The sequence below is a fragment of the Actinia tenebrosa genome, unplaced genomic scaffold (genome assembly GCF_029948245.1).
Source record: "Actinia tenebrosa isolate PJP-AT-01 unplaced genomic scaffold, QUT_ActTen_1.0 PGA_scaffold1__47_contigs__length_23844297, whole genome shotgun sequence".
In the NCBI taxonomy this organism is placed as follows: Eukaryota; Metazoa; Cnidaria; class Anthozoa; order Actiniaria; family Actiniidae; genus Actinia; species Actinia tenebrosa.
The window spans coordinates 21,360,557-21,378,884 of NW_028292578.1; the positions used below are offsets into that span (position 1 = coordinate 21,360,557).

Below are 18,328 nucleotides of genomic sequence, written 5' to 3' on the forward strand. Positions count from 1 at the left end.
GACCTCAGTGAAAGATGATCTCTTGTTCTTCTTTTACTGCTTCAATTTCATCAAGCTTAGCAGTTGGAGCACTAAATTTTCACAAGCGGAAATTTGGTCGCTCATCAGGGCCTGGAGTGGAGTTATTACCACCAAAAGAGGATTCTTAGGGTATCGACTAGACTTTGCATGACCTGTCGACAGGGAAACAAACGTGTCTTTGACATCCATAAAACTTCCTAGCGATTTCCTTTGATGAGTAGTTGGTTGGAATTAGTTTTATTTGATAAAACGTGATTTAGATCGCTTTCTATCGGTTTCGAAATTACAGTTTGACACATGCGGGCTCAATTTTGGGCATCGGCTATATTTTTTAATACAGACTCGCGCATCAAAACCAGTTTAAACCAGTATGAAACCTGAAATTATGCATCTCATTATCCAGATTCTTGGATAACGGCACTACTCTCCTTTCCTTCTCTCGCCCGTAGAGGAGATAAAAGGAGACTCTGCTCTCAGGGTAGTCTGGTCAGCGCGCAGACAGCCCAATCTCTTGTTCTGTGGTGTTGAAGTATTTGAATGTTAACGGTTATATTTCGTAGCAATGTAAAATTAGTATTTTTAACAATAAGAACGATTTTCCTTGATAGCTTGATGTATCTTTTGACGCTTTGCTGATTTTGAAGCCAGTTTGGTGCGCGGTTTTTACGGATTTATCGTTTTTTCGTCCTCCTACTAAAGGAAAGCTGCACACTCACGGCAACACCAACTCTAATCGAACCTCAATAAATCCAAGAAAAATAAAGCTATGGCCACAATTTCACCGCAGAATCAAAGAACACATGCCAATGCTTCTCTCCAGTACGCTCAAACGCTAATGCTGTACCTTGAGCGCAGCATGCAACATCACATATTTTCTCTTTGTCTTCATTGTATGATTTATTCATGGCGTAGGCGGCTTTATGCAGTAACCTTCCTATGTTACTTTGTTTTTGTCTTCATCTTCAGCGTACGGAGATTATTCAATAATTTTAAAAATATTAAAATTTTATAGAACACTTCAACAACCTCTGGGGTGATCTAAGTCAGAGCATGACTAGCTCACAGATCGAAGTAGAATTTAGCTTTTTAGGAGTTCTAGGGCATTCTCCATTTGTGGGCCTGTGTTATGGAATACTCTTCCCCAAGATATTAGATTATGTTCAAGTTTGGATAGCTTTAAGAAAAAGCTAAAAACATTTTTATATAAAGAGGCTTATGGTTAGTTTTTTAGATTAGTTATTCATTTTATATATATTTATAATTACTAGATTATTATATTTTTATAGAATGTAGTCATTAGATATTTTAGTAGTTACATTTTTGATTATTTGATATTTCAGTAATTATTTATATTTGGTATATTGTTTGTAAAGCGCTTTGAACATCATAGGTAAAAGCGCTATAGAAATAAAGTTATTATTATTATTATTATTATTATTATTATTATTATTATTATTATTATTATTATTATTATTCTACGGGAGAGACGAAAACCGGTCAGGACTGACGCTACACCACCCCAGCTCGCGGTTTGTACCATACCAACAACAACGCGACCGCGCGATACTCCTATCGTCAGTGAATCAACCATCCAGAGTTAATATGGTTAATCAATGTTGTACTATAATCAATAACTTATACTATACCTGCTTTTTATTTTATTTTATCTAATGTACGTCCTCAAGGGAATTGTCTAGCATGTGACTCAGAGTCCCGTTAGCGCGCGCTATCCCTATACACCCTTTCTCATAATGGCTGATGAACGCACGGAAGCGAGGTCACCCAGTCATCTTGCAAGGTTGAGCCAAGCTACTCATTCAAAATAAAGGCTGTTAGCGCTAATTCAGATCAAAACAAAGGCCATTTTAAAAATACTTTTCTTCTTTAAAGTCATTTCATTCAGGCCCGTAGCAGGGGTAAAATTATTGGGGGGCTCGTTTGGCCACGCCCCATATGACCGTATCCGACTTTTATAAAATTTACAAAACAGCATAATTAATAATTAAAATTCTTTATTTTATGGACAAAAGACCTTCAGCATCGAACATGTGAATATCTATTCAATGTAATATCACGTTAGTGTATGTACAAGCAAAAAATAGAAATTCAACATATGTATATGAAGCACACAGCTGACTTTAAATAAAAAGAACCAGTTACTTTTAATTAAGTCTGAGTTGATTTAATAAAAGAAGCCGAGAATGAAATTGACAAGGTTCACACATGAATTTCTAAGGCGTTGGCTAAACGAGGAAACATTCCTTAAATGTTTCCAAAGGTGGCAAAACTGTCAGGAAACATCGGGAAACATGTTTACTCAATATCGGTTAGCGCATGTGCACTTTCAAGATAGAGCTAGCGTTGCTAAGTAACGAACTTTTAGAATGTTGACTTTCGTGGCTAAACGAGGAAACATTGGGAAACATTGCTTTCATGCGTCTTGGAAGCATGAAATGTTTCTACCGCACAGCAGAAACATTTTTGCGTCTTGGAATCAAAATTTGTTGCACGCAGCAATATTTTGCATATGGCTAAACATGTGCGTGGGAAACATGTTTCTTCGTTTAGCCAGGGCCTAAATGCAAATTATATGAAGCATTTGAATGGTTTATTTCAAGTATGTGCTCTTCCACATGTCTTGTCTTGAGTTTTTCATCATTTACAAATGCCAACTATGTGAACTTTTTTGAGAAAAATTAGTTGACTCTATCAATTTTAAGATAATAGTGTTTGAAATTTAGCTGGACGTTTACTTTTTAAAAAAAGTTGTCAAATTATTGGGGGGGCCAGGCCCCCCTGGCCCCTCCCCCCGCTACGGGCCTGTTTCATAGTGTAATTTTATATCTCTTATCGTGAAATAATGACTGGGTGACCTCGTTTTCGTGCACTTGTCGGCTATTACGAGAAGGGTGTATTAGGTAGTCTTTCACGTTTATTTTTCTAATTATGTATACATGTACTATACCTTAGTTATAGCCATTGCCCAATGAAGTTGTAAAAAAAAAGTAAGTTAGTAAGTGGACATATTTTCGAATAATACTCGGAGCCTGAATCAAATCTTTTCCTGATCCTTCGTCCGGCTATCGCGTTTTTATTGATCGGAACGTGCAAGCTACGGATAATACTGGGAGCCAATGAAATCGTTTCATTATCCTTCGTCCGGCTGTCGCGGACTTGTTATCACTCGAAACGTTCCACCTACTTTCTTCGTCCTGGCATGTGCTGAAATTTGTCCTTGATGCTAGATTTCGAAGTATTTTTTTAACTCTATTTACAATAATTAAAAAAAAAAAGCTATTTTAAAGCTATTTTGCTTCAACGACCAAACGCAACCTTCAAGAATTGCCACGTGTTTATTCGTAGAGGGGTTTTTAGGCATTTTGACAGTCTCTCAAGAGAACTGAAAGCTTCATGTTCAGAGGAGCAAGTACCTAATGAAAAATGAAGAACGTAGTACCCGACATTTGACCCACCGTTTTACCACTTTCATACCACTTGTACCACTGAAGTGCCAAATACTTAGCATTAATCTGTGCAGGCGTAGACTGGGCTAACCGGAAAGGCGTATTGCATTTAACCGGAAGTCAGTATCCCATAGAGCCAGCAGCGTGACTGAGTCACTCTGGCCGGCACATTGAAAGTTCGTTAGTTAAACAAAACAGCATACGCAATTTTATTTCTTTACTAAAAGCAGCGACAAGAATACTGCTGTTTTAGAGAAAGAGGAAGGCTGGGTATCGGCTAGCCTATTTAAACTCAATGAGATAAGGAAATTGAGTCAAGGAACTTGTTTTTTCGTTATAGTGTGAGGATTTCCTCGGGCAACGAAGGACTGAACAATGTTGGTGGTTTATCTGTTCGACCTGGTTTTCTTCGTTTTATCATTCTCTTTAACTGAGGGCTACCATTACAAGAAACTTCTGCCGCCACAATCAAGTATCACGAAGACATCTAAAGTAACAGCTGTTGTAGCGTTTGAAGATGGATTTAGCAGAAAGATAAGTCATTCATTAGGTAACGATGTTCGTCTGTTCTAGTCACGATAAACAACTATTCACACTATTTGGACTACTTCAGTTTTACTATTTATATCATGTTCTAATAACGATACAAACATCTTATTTCAGAAATAGAACCACTAAACATTACAGCTAAAGAAATTCGTATATTTATCTTGGATCTATTACAACTTGCCATATTCACTAATCTCTGTGAATAGAGGTATAGTTCTTCTGTAAAATGAAGAAAGAAGTCATTACTCTCACCTTTCGCCTATCGAATTTGATGATGATCGATAGGTACCGGACTATATTTTAACAGTAAAAGTGAGTCCGAAATCAGAATTACTAGAGCCAACATAAACGCGTTTTCCTTGAACTGTACGTCGCTATAAACAGAAGGTTCTCTCTGATTGTTTTTGAAGGGAATTTAAATGTATCATGAAAATTCCTTTGCAAAGTCTTTAAGGAAGGAGAATAATCTATTTTCACTTAGTGTAAAAAATTGTTATCATTTGCACATTTTTGATTAGCGGTATTTTCTAGTCTGTATGATCATCTCCATTCCTGTCCCTAGAGGGAAAGTCGGGAGCCTGATATATTTTTTAAAATTCTATATTAAATAGGAGATAGAAAGCATTTTTTTCGAATTCACCGGATTCATAAGCATATGGAAGATTGCCCAACGAGGCAAGAGCCATATAGCTTTCAGTCTCATTGATGGATTAAGCGTCATGATAAGTGCGCGACACCTATCACTACTCAAGTTTAAACCTTTTAAAATGACGCTGAGCAAATGACACGGAAACGTGACTTGTTGGCTGATTTACCCGTCCCGTTTTCTGCTAGCTATGAGTGAATCCTGATATTTCTCATACACGCTCAGAAGCGCAGTACCTCATTCAAGGGGAAATAAGTCTCAGATACATCCATGGCTGATTTGCAACCATTTCTAAGAGAGAATAAAATAGGAAAAAACGCCGCTCGGTTCATGTAACAAAATAAAAGAAAGCAACGAGAACGATTTGCTACCCTACTACCTCGGCGATTGTATATGAGGCGTTTGTTTCAATTCTCAATTCCTAAGATATTTGTGCCAAGAGCTCTAGACAGCAATAATAATCGCGTTGTTATCTTTGGCAGTCACATGCCTCTCTTGGTTTACACCTCGCTATCTCGCTTGTTAGCGGAAGTACTTTAGAGGTATTCACTTACAAAGGTGCCCTCTATAAGAGTCTCTTGTTTATGTGCCCTGGAGTACTTGCTTAAATGGTGAGATACGATGAGTGATATTTGACATTATGCACGTATTTCTATAAGCTGAATGAACGTTTTGGGCAAAAGAATTTGTAGAGAAATCAATGTATCAACAGTAACACCATGTAATGGCTTTTTTCAATCGAACCCAGAAATTATAGTTCTGAAGAGTTCTCAATGTTTTAGGCTGATTTGCACGGGAATTCAGTTTTACAAAGTGCGTGGAAAAAATTCAAGAGAACATAGCGAACAAAAATTGTTATTGCACGTTTTGTGACTCCGTCATTGGGAATCAATTGAAGTAGTGCAGTGTACAGGCAGTTCATTTGCCTCTCACCTAGCCTCTAGGATCTCGTGTTCAATTCCTTGACTCAGCATCACATGTGAGTAGAGTTTGTTGAGTCTCTCCCTTGGTTTTATCAGTTTTTCTTCCTTCACTAAACAGAAACAATAAAATCCAATTCCACCTGTGAGTAGTAATATTTTATCTCATATTTGGCTTTCTAGGATTATCAAAAGCGACTAGTAACGGTTTTTCCTCGATTGCGCATGCTCTGGACGGCAATATCTCCACCCAATGGAAATCCCCTGGCGTGACACGTGACAGCATAACTCAGGAATTGAATATTACTGTGTCGTTTGGCCAGGTAAGCCGCCATATTGGAAGATAGGGGAAACCATAATGGAGGACAGGACTAGAAATTTTATGCTTGCGTGTCGTCAAGCATTCAAGTAGCGCCTATTGTCTCCCCCTATTTTGTGCGATAGTGGATTCTCTGATACGCCTATCCCAAAATAGATCTCTTCATGACCTTGGGCGTAATGTTTTCCCATTTCAGACCATGTGTCATTTTCTAGAGTCGTGAAAAGACTCGTGAAAACAATGCAAACAAAGAAGCTTATTGTCAAGAGATTGACACGTGGTTTGAAAAGGGAAAATATTACGCCCAAGGCGAAGAGGTCTATTAGGAATAGATGAGAAACAAATCTACTTTTGTATATGCTTGACCATATATCTAACATGTTGCAATTCTCTTTGATTATATGCAGGATTTCGAAGTGACTAGTTTTACCATACGCGCAGGAAGCACACCTTTACCTGGGGTCTGGGTACTAGAGGTTTGGAATCCTCGCCGGCGTCAGTTTCAAGTGTGGAAATCATATGTCACTAGGCCATTGGAATGTAGAAAACACAATCGATGGACCTGTGTTGTGAGGCGAAAGGCAAGGTTTTCGGAACATGTAAAGGTATTGGAATTATTTAGTTATGTTATTGTATGGTATTACTAAAAAGATTTTACTAGAAAGGTTAGTCTAATTTATTAAGCTATTTTCTATTCTGTAACGATAGTCTTTTACATGTCGTTTTGAGGTAGGTTTTTACTGTATTGGACGTCACGTGCCAGTCACGTGACACAAATTTCAAACTCGTCCACACTCCCCGCGCGTTCAAGAGAGCAACAAAATGTGTCTTTTTCATGTGGCATCTTCATTAAACGAAGAATTGACACTCTAGGATATAACACATGATATGAAATGGAAAAACAGTGGACTAGGTCTAATTATTTGGTGATTTTTGGGATCGACACGGGCAGACTATCTTTAAGCTGATAGAAATTTCAACCCTATCCCAAATTTTCTCAATTTGTTTTCTTTAGGTCCCAATTTTGACATCGAAATTACGTCTGAGATTCCTACAAATAAAATCAATGGAAAGTCCTATAGCTTATTATTCCATCCGGGATCTCAATGTCAAGGGTCGATGCAGATGTAATGGTCATGCTGACGCATGCGTACTGTCACATGATGGCCTAATGAAGTGCGCATGTCAGCACAACACTTGTGGCAGAAATTGCGAAAGGTGCTGTCGTGGTAGCATCAAACGAGAACGAAAGAAGTGGAAGAGTTTCTCTTGCAAAAGTAAGGAATGTCTTATTCTTTACTTATAAGAAATCGTATCATATATACTGCTCTGCTCTGTTTGCTCTCGCTATGCCATGACATGCTATGTTCTGTTTTTTCATGCTCTGCTATACATCTTGCTTTCCATCTATATATACTCTTATACTTGCACTGTCCTTCATAATACAATTATTGGATATTAATTTCTTACTTACAGAACATTCTGTAGTGTCATCACGGGACAACACGAATGCCTCACTGTCATCGATGCAAGGCGACCAAGGAATACCTGACCAACGTAAGAATAATCGTTCTCAAGCACGGGAATGCACGGGTGGCTTGCTTGGCTAATGCGGTACCTCTCATTAGAAAAAAGTCCTCGAAGCACAGGAGAAAACCATTAATTATTTCAACTCACATATGACACCGAGCTAGGGAATCGAACGCTAGAGCGCGGCTCGCACTGGTGAGGGGCAACGCATACGCCGTGCACACTACAAATTCTTCTCAACATCTCAAATATTTACAAAAAAATCCCTTTTCTAGTTTGCTTTTGCAACAAGTTTGCAACAAGGGGAATGCAGTGTAACCCAGTATCGTTCAACAGTGGTTGCAACTGCCTTCCAAACTACCGCGGTAGAAGATGTGAAAGCTGCATGCCGGGATACTATGGGTTTCCGAATTGCTTACGTAAGTATATGATCTTAATGGAAAATGTTGATATTTAACTTAGGGATGACGTCAGGAAGGTTGTCGCGTGGAAGGATTCGATTAGACAGGATATGGCTAGAGGGTTTGGAATACTCTCGGTAACGGCACCACTTCCGTTGAGTTGATCGAAATTTTGGAATTTTTCTGCTCAAATTGGTGGTGGTTGATTGTTATTTTGATTGCCAACAAAAAAAATCCATTAGAAAATCCAATAAAGTATTGTGACAAAATCGTTAAAAAGGTTGGCACATCAACATCAACATCACAATCATGTCAAGTCTATGGTAATAGTTAAGACACCCAGTATCGAGCATATAAAGGAGCGCAAGACGTGCGGGTCTCTACCAGGGACCATGGTTTTGACCTCATCATTTAATTCAGTGTTAATTTGACCCTTTTCTTATCTTCCTAGCATGCAAGTGCAACTCCGAAGGCTCGACAAATCTGGTGTGTAACCAGAAAACAGGACGATGCCCGTGCAAAACCAGAATTCGTGGAACGAAGTGTGATTTATGTCCACTTAGACACTATGACTTTCCAAGGTGTAGACGTAAGTATGAATGGCAGAATAGTCATAATCTACTGTATATTAACCATTCCAAGGATGAGCAAATAATTGGGTCAATTCTGTGGCATAGCAGTGGATTTTGGGACTAATAAAGCTACCGTCTGGGAAATATGTCCCCTAAAACAGCCCTGCAATTCACTGCAATGTACTACAATGTTTTTTTCGTCGACCTATGACATATAGGCAGAGAATAGCTTGTCTACGTTCAGTCTTAACGGAGAGATGACTGAAGACAGGTGGCCGTGATTAACACATGTTTAAAAGAAAGCAAATACGGAAAAACATTTTTCTAAATTTTTCGTCATTACGTTTTTGCCGAAAACAGATTGCCTGAAACTAACGTGTGTGCGACAATTTTTTGTTGTTGTATTCAACACACTACCATAGTTCTGACTAGTAATCGCTAGTCATTAAGACATTTGGGTTATTTCAACAGCAACGAAAACTACCAATTGCTTAACTTTTTCGTTTTGTTTTTGGTTCCAGCTTGTTTGTGTAGTAAAACTGGTTCGTACAGCTTCCTTTGCGATGCCAAGACAGGCCAGTGCAGCTGCAAAGACGGAGTGTACGGTCGCCGATGTAACGAGTGTCCCGCAGGATACTATAACTTTCCCTTGTGTTGGTGTAAGTTGGGTGACTAGTTCACGTGACCCTACCTCCTTAAAGTGAGTAGTTAATCGAGTCAAAACGAACGTCAGAAGAAGGCATTTTCATTTCACAATGTCCATTCACAAAACAAATGGCATTAAAAGTAAAACCGAAGGCAAAATGCCTAGGATGACAAGAACCTGTCGCCTTCTTGTTGATATTAAGGTGCTTTCTTATTGGTTGTGTTCATTTTGACTGCTCGCTTTAAGGAGGTAGGGCCACGTAATCTGTTTGTGAAACTGGCTTATTTTACGCTCAAATCACATTTGAGTAAAATATATAAAAAACGCATTTTTAGAGGTTTTTAAATAACTGAGGAGAAAGTGCTGTCTTTGAGACGTTCAAGTGGCTCGGATGATTTCCACACTTCATCATCAACATCATGATCAATAACGGAGAGACGCAAAAGAACACTGAAGACGTAAAGAAACCCTGGCAGTGACCATCCTCAGCGCCTACACCTCATACTAACAACCTCTCATGATTGCATGCCTTTAAGTATACAACTATTTTACCAAAGGCGCATAAGCGATAGGTCATTCCGACATGGAAATGGTTTCGTTAAATACAAAGAACATTGAATCAGTCTCAACACTAAGGTCCATGTTCTTGATGAGAATAAGAAGCAGAAACACAAGTCATTCCAGCTATTCTTGGATCTTGGAATGACCTATCTCTTATCGCTTTTTGCCAATAACCTGTTGCCTATCGCCTTTGGCGATGACAACGTTTTTCTAAATTAGGTTTATACCTAGAAAGGAGGCTTTCTATACAAGTCATAACTCATAGGCATGTTTTGTTGTAAAGCAAGCTAGCAAATACGACTTAATTGTTTTCGTATGATTCAGGGTGTAACTGTAATCTCAAGACCACGACAGACGACGTCTGTGACAACAATGGTAAATGCATCTGCAAGAAGAACTTTATGGGAGAGTCTTGCGATCAATGCAGACCCGGCTACTATGGATACCCACAGTGCACAGGTACGTACGTGCATGTACCCATTGTTTATTTACATGTTACGTCATAGCCGCCATGTTGGTGTTATTTAACACAAGATTTCTCATTAGCATCCTTTGCTAATACCACCAACATGGCTGCTATTTCCTTGTGTTTTGGCCTCTGTGGCCTTTTTGGCCTCAATATTACTTCACAGTATCAAGACGTTCGAAAAAGCCATTATATGGAAAGATTAAGACAATCTCTGCCATTCAAACGTAGAATATTTACCTTGGACGTAGTGTTTCCCCATTTCAGAACACGTGTCATTCCCTAGAGTATCATTTCTTGTTGGACGTTTGCGCATGAAAAGATACATCAACATGGATACAACTCAAACGAAGCATCTTATTCTCAAGAGAATGACACGTGCATGTAAATAGGAAAACATTACACCCCGTAGCTAAAGAGGTCTGTTACCGAGACACTCTTTTTGAGCAGGCTACCAAAGACATCCCAACATCCCAACTTCAATTTCAATGTCTGAAGCAGGAGCAGAGCATTTCAAACATTTTCCATAGGGTTCCCATTGATAATAGTGTCCTTAGGATCACTGAAGGGATAACCTGGATAAATAAAGGTTTCATTTCATTTCAGAGTGCGACTGTAGATCTGGGTTTGGTCGGTGCGGAAAGGTGGGTGAATGCATATGTTTTAAAGGATACACTGGACGCAGTTGTGACCGGTGTGCAGATGGTTATTACGGATTCCCTCACTGCTTGGGTAAGTTAAATAAATACTGAAAATACAGTGAGCTAACGGACATTGCAGACGGACAAAGGGACAGTTCTAGATGGAGAGGTCGGACGAAATGTTAAACAAAGACAGACAGACAGTTATTGATGATAACTAAAACTTTTTCTTCTGTTTTCAGAATGCGGTTGCGATGCTCAAGGCTCCTACTCATCCACCTGCGATTCCATAACAGGAATTTGCCAGTGTAAACTAAACGTTATTGGCAAGACATGCGACCAATGTGCTGCAGGATTGGTGGGTTTTCCGTCCTGTACACGATGTAATTGTAACCCAACGGGGACAAAAGTTGGAGACGCTGGATCAACCTGCATTGGTGTTAGTGAGGTGCGCAGTGTATAGACACTAGACTATAGAAATTGTTGTTGTTTTAAGAGGATGCAGCACTTAATGGACCAAATCCACTTGGGCATAATGTTTTTCCATTTTAGATCACGTGTCATTCCCAAGTAAAAAAGATTCTTTGTTTGAGTTGTATCCATATTCATGTGTCTTCTCATGCGCAACCGTTAAACAAAGAAATGATACTCTAGGAAATGACACGCGGTCTGAAATAGTAAAACAGTGGATTAGGTCGATATATAAGTAGCCAGTGGCTACCAAACCCTTAGAATGAAATCTATTTTAAATCCTGTTGAGGTTGTAAATTTGGCGCGCGTAATTACGATTCTATATATTTCGTATTCCAACAGGTTCGATGTCTTTGCAAGAAGAATGTGATGGGAAAAACCTGTGATCATTGTAAATATGGATTCTATGACTTTGACTCCAGCAACGCAGACGGTTGCTTGTCCTGCGCATGCTCCTCGCGAGGCACTGCCTCAGGAATCCGTGGCTGTGATGAGATCACTGGAAAATGCAGCTGCAAGGATCGAGTTGGAGGAAAGAAGTGCAGAACTTGTATTAATGGATTTTATGGACTCGTGTCTCAGGATATGTTTGGATGTAAAGGTAACCACTGACCACTATGCGCAATAAGGACCAATCCCGTTCCCAGGGCCTATCTTCTCTTCTATGGGAACGAGGTTGAACAAGGACCAGATATTTTCATTTATAATCCGTTTTCCCCGTATTGATATTGGGCCTCATGTAGCTCTCTTCAAAGCACAGAAAAAGACTGGCAACAAATGCGACACGCATAGAATTGTGGGATACAAAATGGCGGCATTTTTTCGAGGGGAATTTTCAGATGGATTGGGATTTTACCTAAAAAACATATATGATATGACTAAGCTCAGCTAGTTTTTGTAGCAGAGGATAACTGAAGAATCGTAATATATAATGTTTACATGTATCTTAACAGTTTTTTTCCCCTTTCTAGATTGTTCGTGCAATCCCGGCGGATCTGTAAGCAGAGTGTGTGACAAAGCCACTGGACGCTGTAGATGTCGACCAAATGTCGAAGGCATCAACTGCGATAGGTATTGTGAATCTCAGTGATCCCAAGCAAAATAGTCATTGCGTAGGCTAATATAAATACGAATAGTTTAATGTAAAACACTTTCGTCCGCGAACTTGGGATTTCCTCAAGATTCATCAGTGAAAATGTGATTTTTTTATCACTTAGACCCGGACCCCCGGACCCCTAATGAAGCATTTAAAGTTCAGGCTGCTATCTTTACACTAACCTCTTATTCTCCAGACTCGGAAATAATAGGATCAGACTTTCTTAGGGTCTTCACGTTGTCAGGCAACGTTTTCCTCCTCGTGGGGAGAGAAGCGTTGCGTGACAACCTAAGAACGTTTATACACGGGAGGTTAGAATATCCTTTGAAGATTTTTCTAGCTCTGTTCGAACCATCTTGGTCGTCCAGATCCATTTATATGACTTAGTTCTTTTAAATATTTTTCCCGTTACTACCAGAATGCCTAAGGATTCAAAGACTTATTTCCCAAACCTCCATCACATACGCGCTGAATTAGAAAGAGCTGTAGGAGATGACGGGATCCCTGTGTTGGGCAGTTCTGATCAAGCAGCATTTCCTTCGTTTTCTGGCAGCGGTTACGTCGTGTCTCCCAAACAGAAAGTAAGAAAGATAAATCTTGTAATTTATATCTTTGCATCTCCATTTCCGTTAGCCCAACCTAAAAATGTTTATTAACCTGCAAAAGTATAAAGTGTTAGACAAAAACCGTGGAAGTCTTATAAGGTACAACACTGAATAGAGAAAACTGTTTGCGCATGCGTGTGTTTCAGTATGTTTTTCCAATCTCGCTTCAGTGTATTTTTTTTGAAACCAAGTCACAATATTGATAAAGACAATATGAAAGAATTAGGCTTGCGTCTCAAGAGCTGACTTCAAGCAGGAACGAGCAGTTTTTGCTTTAAGTTTTGCACAGCATCGAAACACAACTTAAATATGTTTACATATTGCTGATTTTCATAGAATTGAGGACAAAATATTTGTAATTACTCTTTTTTATATATATCTTAACTTACATGGCCGCCATGTCTTTCGTCGCTTTATTCTCTTTTGGAACGAATACGTTTTGGACTAATTTGCATATAGACTTAGAGCATGCGCAGACGTAATTCCATTTGTGTCACGAGGTACGAGATAATTTTCACATGCTTTTGATCCCAGGCCATCCTCATGGACATACAAGTCCCTCGTTCCAGTGTCTATCGTGTTATTTTTCATTACGCGTTGAACAACGGCACTTCTGTAGCCTCTGAGATCATCCTCTCTCCTAAAGGTAAGAATACACTACGCTGTCTGACTCTATCCAAAGGAAACCCAAGGATTGATTAACTACGACACTTCTTTTACTCCAGGAGCAAGAGATCCCACACATAGGATAGTTCACACATTTAGACCGACATCTTACAGCGGTGGAGCGCAAACTAAGTTCGTAGTGTTGGCTGAAAATGGAAAAACTGCAGAATGGGAATTGAAGAAAGGCATGTGGACTGTGTCAATCAACACGGGAAGCTCTGACTTGTTAATGGTAAATTATTCGCTTGGAATTCCTGTGGCGCATCGTACATGTAGATATTCGAATATTTTTTTATAACAGACGCTTTGATTGGTTGATTAACGTGCATTAATAGAACGTTCTCGATTTAGTCAAATACTGCTGTATACCTTGATTACAGACTCATTTACTCAGGCTTAGCCTGATATCCATGTCCAACTATTCACAAATACTAACGGTGAAGTAAAGAACACACAACTTCAACGATACAAACACTTTGAAATTCCACGGACCTTCCATGGAACACATGAATATTCTGCACAAAATAGAGGCTAACCCTTTGAGAATTCGAAACTGGAGTATTTCTTTGTTTGTGCATACATGTGCAGTTCGTTGTTCGTTCGTTCGTTCTGCGTGTGTATGCTTTCCGATCTCTTTAAAAAGAGAAATTTTCTAACCGTTTACTATAATGATGTTAAATCGAACAGGATTACGTGGCGCTTCTGCCAGAAGAGTACTACACTGGGTCAGTCCTTCGTTTCGTATCCACAGAACCCTGTGAGGTGCGCAAATACTTCAACAAGCAATGCAGTATGCACAAGTATTACACTACCAGCGATCCAGACGTCGTAACGATTCAAGGAAGCCACGGTTTGCAAGGCAACGGGTTTCCTGTGCTCAGTTTTGACGAACCTAAATTTGCACTGAATAGAGTAAGCTATGGCAACAAAATGGCTCTTCTAGGAAGATCTCAGGTAGGCGTAGCCTTTAATAATCATTAGGCAATAAGGGGATGCAATAGACGGGCTGTAGCCTCTCCAGGTTTTGCTCAGTAATATCCTCTAAACTTCTCACCTCGCCACCAATATAGAGTATATTTTCCAAGTCTCCCAAACACGTAGTAGAGTGTAACTCTAATTTCTGCTTTTTCCCATCCGTGTTGCGCGCTTACCAAGTCCTTCCTGTTCATCTGGGATGCACACTCATTCTAGAAAAAAGATCCGCATTTTATGTTTTCAATCTGTTCCAGTTGAGCATTTCCTATGAGATTCAAGTCAAACAAGCAGGTCGTTATATCCTCGTCATAAAGTATCTTCAGCCTGATCGCAACGTTCGTCGAGTCAACGTCCTTCACGAACAGTCTCGAGGCTTGTTTGAAGCTCTTCCCTGTGTTTATACGTTTGCATGCCTACATGCTGTAATCAATGGCATGGGCCAGCCAATGGTATTCGAGCTGCAAGGTAACCTATTCAGAAACAAGATTAGTCTGTCTACGACGCAAGCCGCCAAAATCGGGATTGTAAGTAATCAATTTATATATTTATAGCTCAAAATAGCGAATAACGGGTATAAATCGAATAGATCAAATTATCGAATAGAATGGGTCAAAATCGAATAGATCAGAGAATCGAATAGAATGGGTCAAAATCGAATAAATCAAACTATCAAATAGAATGGGTCAAAATCGAATAGATCAAACTATCGAATAGAATGGGTCAAAATCGATTAGATCAAATTATCGAATAGAATGTCTCAAAATCGAATAAATCAAACTATCGAATAGAATGGGTCAAAATCGAATAGATCAAAGTATCGAATAGAATGGGTCAAAATCGAATAGATCAAAGATCGAATAGAATGGGTCAAAAATCGAATAGATCAAAGATCGAATAGAAGGGTCAAAATCGAATAGATCAGAGTATCGAATAGAATGGTCAAAATCGAATAAAAATCAAACTATCAAATAGAATGGGTCAAAAGCGAATAGATCAAACTATCCGAATAGAATGGGTCAAAATCGAATAAGATCAAACTATCGAATAGAATGTCCTCAAAATCGAATAAATCAAACTATCGAATAGAATGGGTCAATCGAATAGATCAAGATGGAATAGAATGGGTCAAAATCAAATAGATAAAAGATCGAATAGAATGGGTCAAAATCGAATAGATCAAAGTATCGAATAGAATGTGTCAAAATCGAATAGATCAAAGATCGAATAGAATGGGTCAAAATCGAATAGATCAAAGTATCGAATAGAATGGGTCAAAATCGAATAGATCAAGATTGGAATAGAATGGGTCAAAATCGAATAGATCAAAGATCGAATAGAATGGGTCAAAATCGAATAGATCAAAGATCGAATATGAATGGGTTAAAATCGAATATATCAAAGTATCGAATAGAATGGGTCAAAATCGAATAGATCAAACTATCGAATAGAATGGGTCAAAATCGAATAGATCAAACTATCGAATAGAATGGGTCAAAATCGAATAGATCAAAGATCGAATAGAATGGGTCAAAATCGAATAATTCAAACTATCGAATAGAATGGGTCAAAATCGAATAGATCAAAGATCGAATAGAATGGGTCAAAATCGAATAGATCAAAGATCGAATAGAATGGGTCAAAATCGAATAGATCAAAGTATCGAAAGAATGGGTCAAAATCGAATAATCAAGATCGAATAGAATGGGTCAAAATCGAATAGATCAGAGTCTCGAATAAATGGGTCAAAATCGAATAAATAAAACTATCGAATAGAATGGGTCAAAATCGAATAGATCAAAGATCGAATAGAATGGGTCAAAATCGAATAGATCAAAGATCGAATAGAATGGGTCAAAATCGAATAGATCAAGTATCGAATACGAATGGGTCAAAATCGAATAGATCGAACTATCGAATAGAATGGGTCAAAATCGAATAGATCAAAGATTCGAATAGAATGGGTCAAAATCGAATAGATCAAAGTATCGAATAGAATGGGTCAAAATCGAATAGATCATACTATCGAATAGGAAGGGGGTCAAAATCGAATAGATTCAAAGATCGAATAGGAATGGTGTCAAAATCGAATAGATCAAAGATCGAATAGAATGGTCAAAATCGAATAGATCAAAGATCGAATAGAATGGGTCAAAATCGAATAGATCAAAGGATCGAATAGAATGGGTCAAAATGCGAATAGGATCAAAGTGATCGACAATAGAATGGGTCAAAATCGAATAGATCAAAGATCGAATTAGAATGGGGTCAAAATCGAATAGATCAGAGTATCGAATAGAAGGGTCAAAATTACGCATAGACTCAAAGATTCGAATATGATGGGTCAAAATCGGAATGATCAAGATCGAATAGAATTGGGTCAAAATCGAATAGATCAAGTATCGAATACGAATGGGTCCAAAATCGAATAATCAACTATCGGAATAGCATGGGTCAAAATCGAATAGATCAAAGATCGAATAGAATGGGTCAAATCGAATAGATCAAAGATCGATAGAATGGGTCAAAATCGAATAGATCAAAGATCGAATAGAATGGGTCAAATCGAATAGATCAAACTATCGAATAGGAATGGGTCAAAATCGAATAGATCAACGATCGAATAGAATGGGTCAAAATCGAATAGATCAAGATCGAATCGAATGGGTCCAAAATAGAATAAATCAAAAACTATTGAATAGAATGTTAACAATCGACTAGATCAAACTATCGAATAGGAGCGTGCGAAATCGAATATATCAAAGATAGAATAGAAGGGTCAAAATCGGAATAGGATCAAAGTATCGAATAGAATGGGCAAATCGAATAGATCAAAGACTCCGCATAGAATGGGTCAAAATCGAATAAATCAAACTATCGATGAATGGGTCAAAATCGATAGATCAAAGATCGAATAGTAATGGGTCAAAATCAAATAGATCAAAGATCGAATAGACTGGGTTCAAAATCGAATAGATCAAAGTATTCGAATAGAATGTGTCAAAATCGACTAGATCAAAGATCGAAAGAATGGGTCAAAAATCGGAAAATAGATTCAAAGATCGAATAGAATGGCGGTCACCAATCGAATAGATCAAAGATCGAATAGAATGGGTCAAAATCGAATAGATCAGAGTAGCGGAATACAATGGGTTCAAAATCGAATCAAATAAAACTATCGAATAGAATGGGTCAAAAATCGAATAGCTCCACGCCTTCGAATAGAATGGGTCCATCAAATCGAATAGATCAAAGATCGAATAGAATGGGTCAAAATCGAATAGATCAAGATCGAATAGAATGGGTCAAAATCGAATAGATCAAAGATCGAATAGAATGGGTCAAATCGAATAGATCAGAGTATCGAATAGCAATGGGTCAAAATCGAATAGACTAAAACTATCGAATAGAATGGGTCAAAATCGAATAGATCAAAGTATCGAATAGAATGGGTCAAAATCGAATAGATAAAAAAATCGAATAAAATGGTTCAAAATCGAATAGATCAAACGATCGAATAGAATGGGTCAAATCGAATAGATCAAAGATCGAATAGAAATGGGTCAAAATCGAATAGATCAAAGATCGAATAGAATGGTCAAAATCGAATAGAATCAAAAGATGGAATAGAATGGGTCAAATCGAATAGATCAAAGATCGAATAGAATGGGTCAAATCGAATAGATCAAAGTATCGAATAGAATGGGTCAAAATCGAATAGATCAAAGATCGAATAGAATGGGTCAAAATCGAATAGATCAAAAGATCGAATAAAATGGGTC

At 38.3% G+C, this 18,328-nt stretch overlaps 1 protein-coding gene across 1 annotated transcript in view; it reads left to right on the forward strand.

Annotated features, from left to right (window-relative positions):
- The first annotated feature begins 3,663 nt into the window (after window positions 1–3,663).
- The window catches only part of LOC116289896 (laminin subunit alpha-3), a 30,150-nt gene continuing 15,485 nt past the window's right edge, over window positions 3,664–18,328 (forward strand). The window contains exons 1-18 of the mRNA XM_089032989.1: window positions 3,664–4,035; window positions 5,784–5,923; window positions 6,327–6,524; window positions 6,935–7,196; window positions 7,396–7,476; window positions 7,725–7,868; window positions 8,302–8,439; window positions 8,944–9,081; window positions 9,954–10,088; window positions 10,702–10,827; window positions 10,979–11,184; window positions 11,550–11,808; window positions 12,179–12,278; window positions 12,722–12,884; window positions 13,443–13,554; window positions 13,634–13,806; window positions 14,262–14,528; window positions 14,804–15,073. Of these exons, the coding sequence (XP_088889115.1) occupies window positions 3,861–4,035; window positions 5,784–5,923; window positions 6,327–6,524; window positions 6,935–7,196; window positions 7,396–7,476; window positions 7,725–7,868; window positions 8,302–8,439; window positions 8,944–9,081; window positions 9,954–10,088; window positions 10,702–10,827; window positions 10,979–11,184; window positions 11,550–11,808; window positions 12,179–12,278; window positions 12,722–12,884; window positions 13,443–13,554; window positions 13,634–13,806; window positions 14,262–14,528; window positions 14,804–15,073 (3,087 nt within the window). The 5' untranslated portion in view covers window positions 3,664–3,860. The remainder of the gene's footprint in view (window positions 4,036–5,783; window positions 5,924–6,326; window positions 6,525–6,934; window positions 7,197–7,395; window positions 7,477–7,724; window positions 7,869–8,301; window positions 8,440–8,943; window positions 9,082–9,953; window positions 10,089–10,701; window positions 10,828–10,978; window positions 11,185–11,549; window positions 11,809–12,178; window positions 12,279–12,721; window positions 12,885–13,442; window positions 13,555–13,633; window positions 13,807–14,261; window positions 14,529–14,803; window positions 15,074–18,328) is intronic.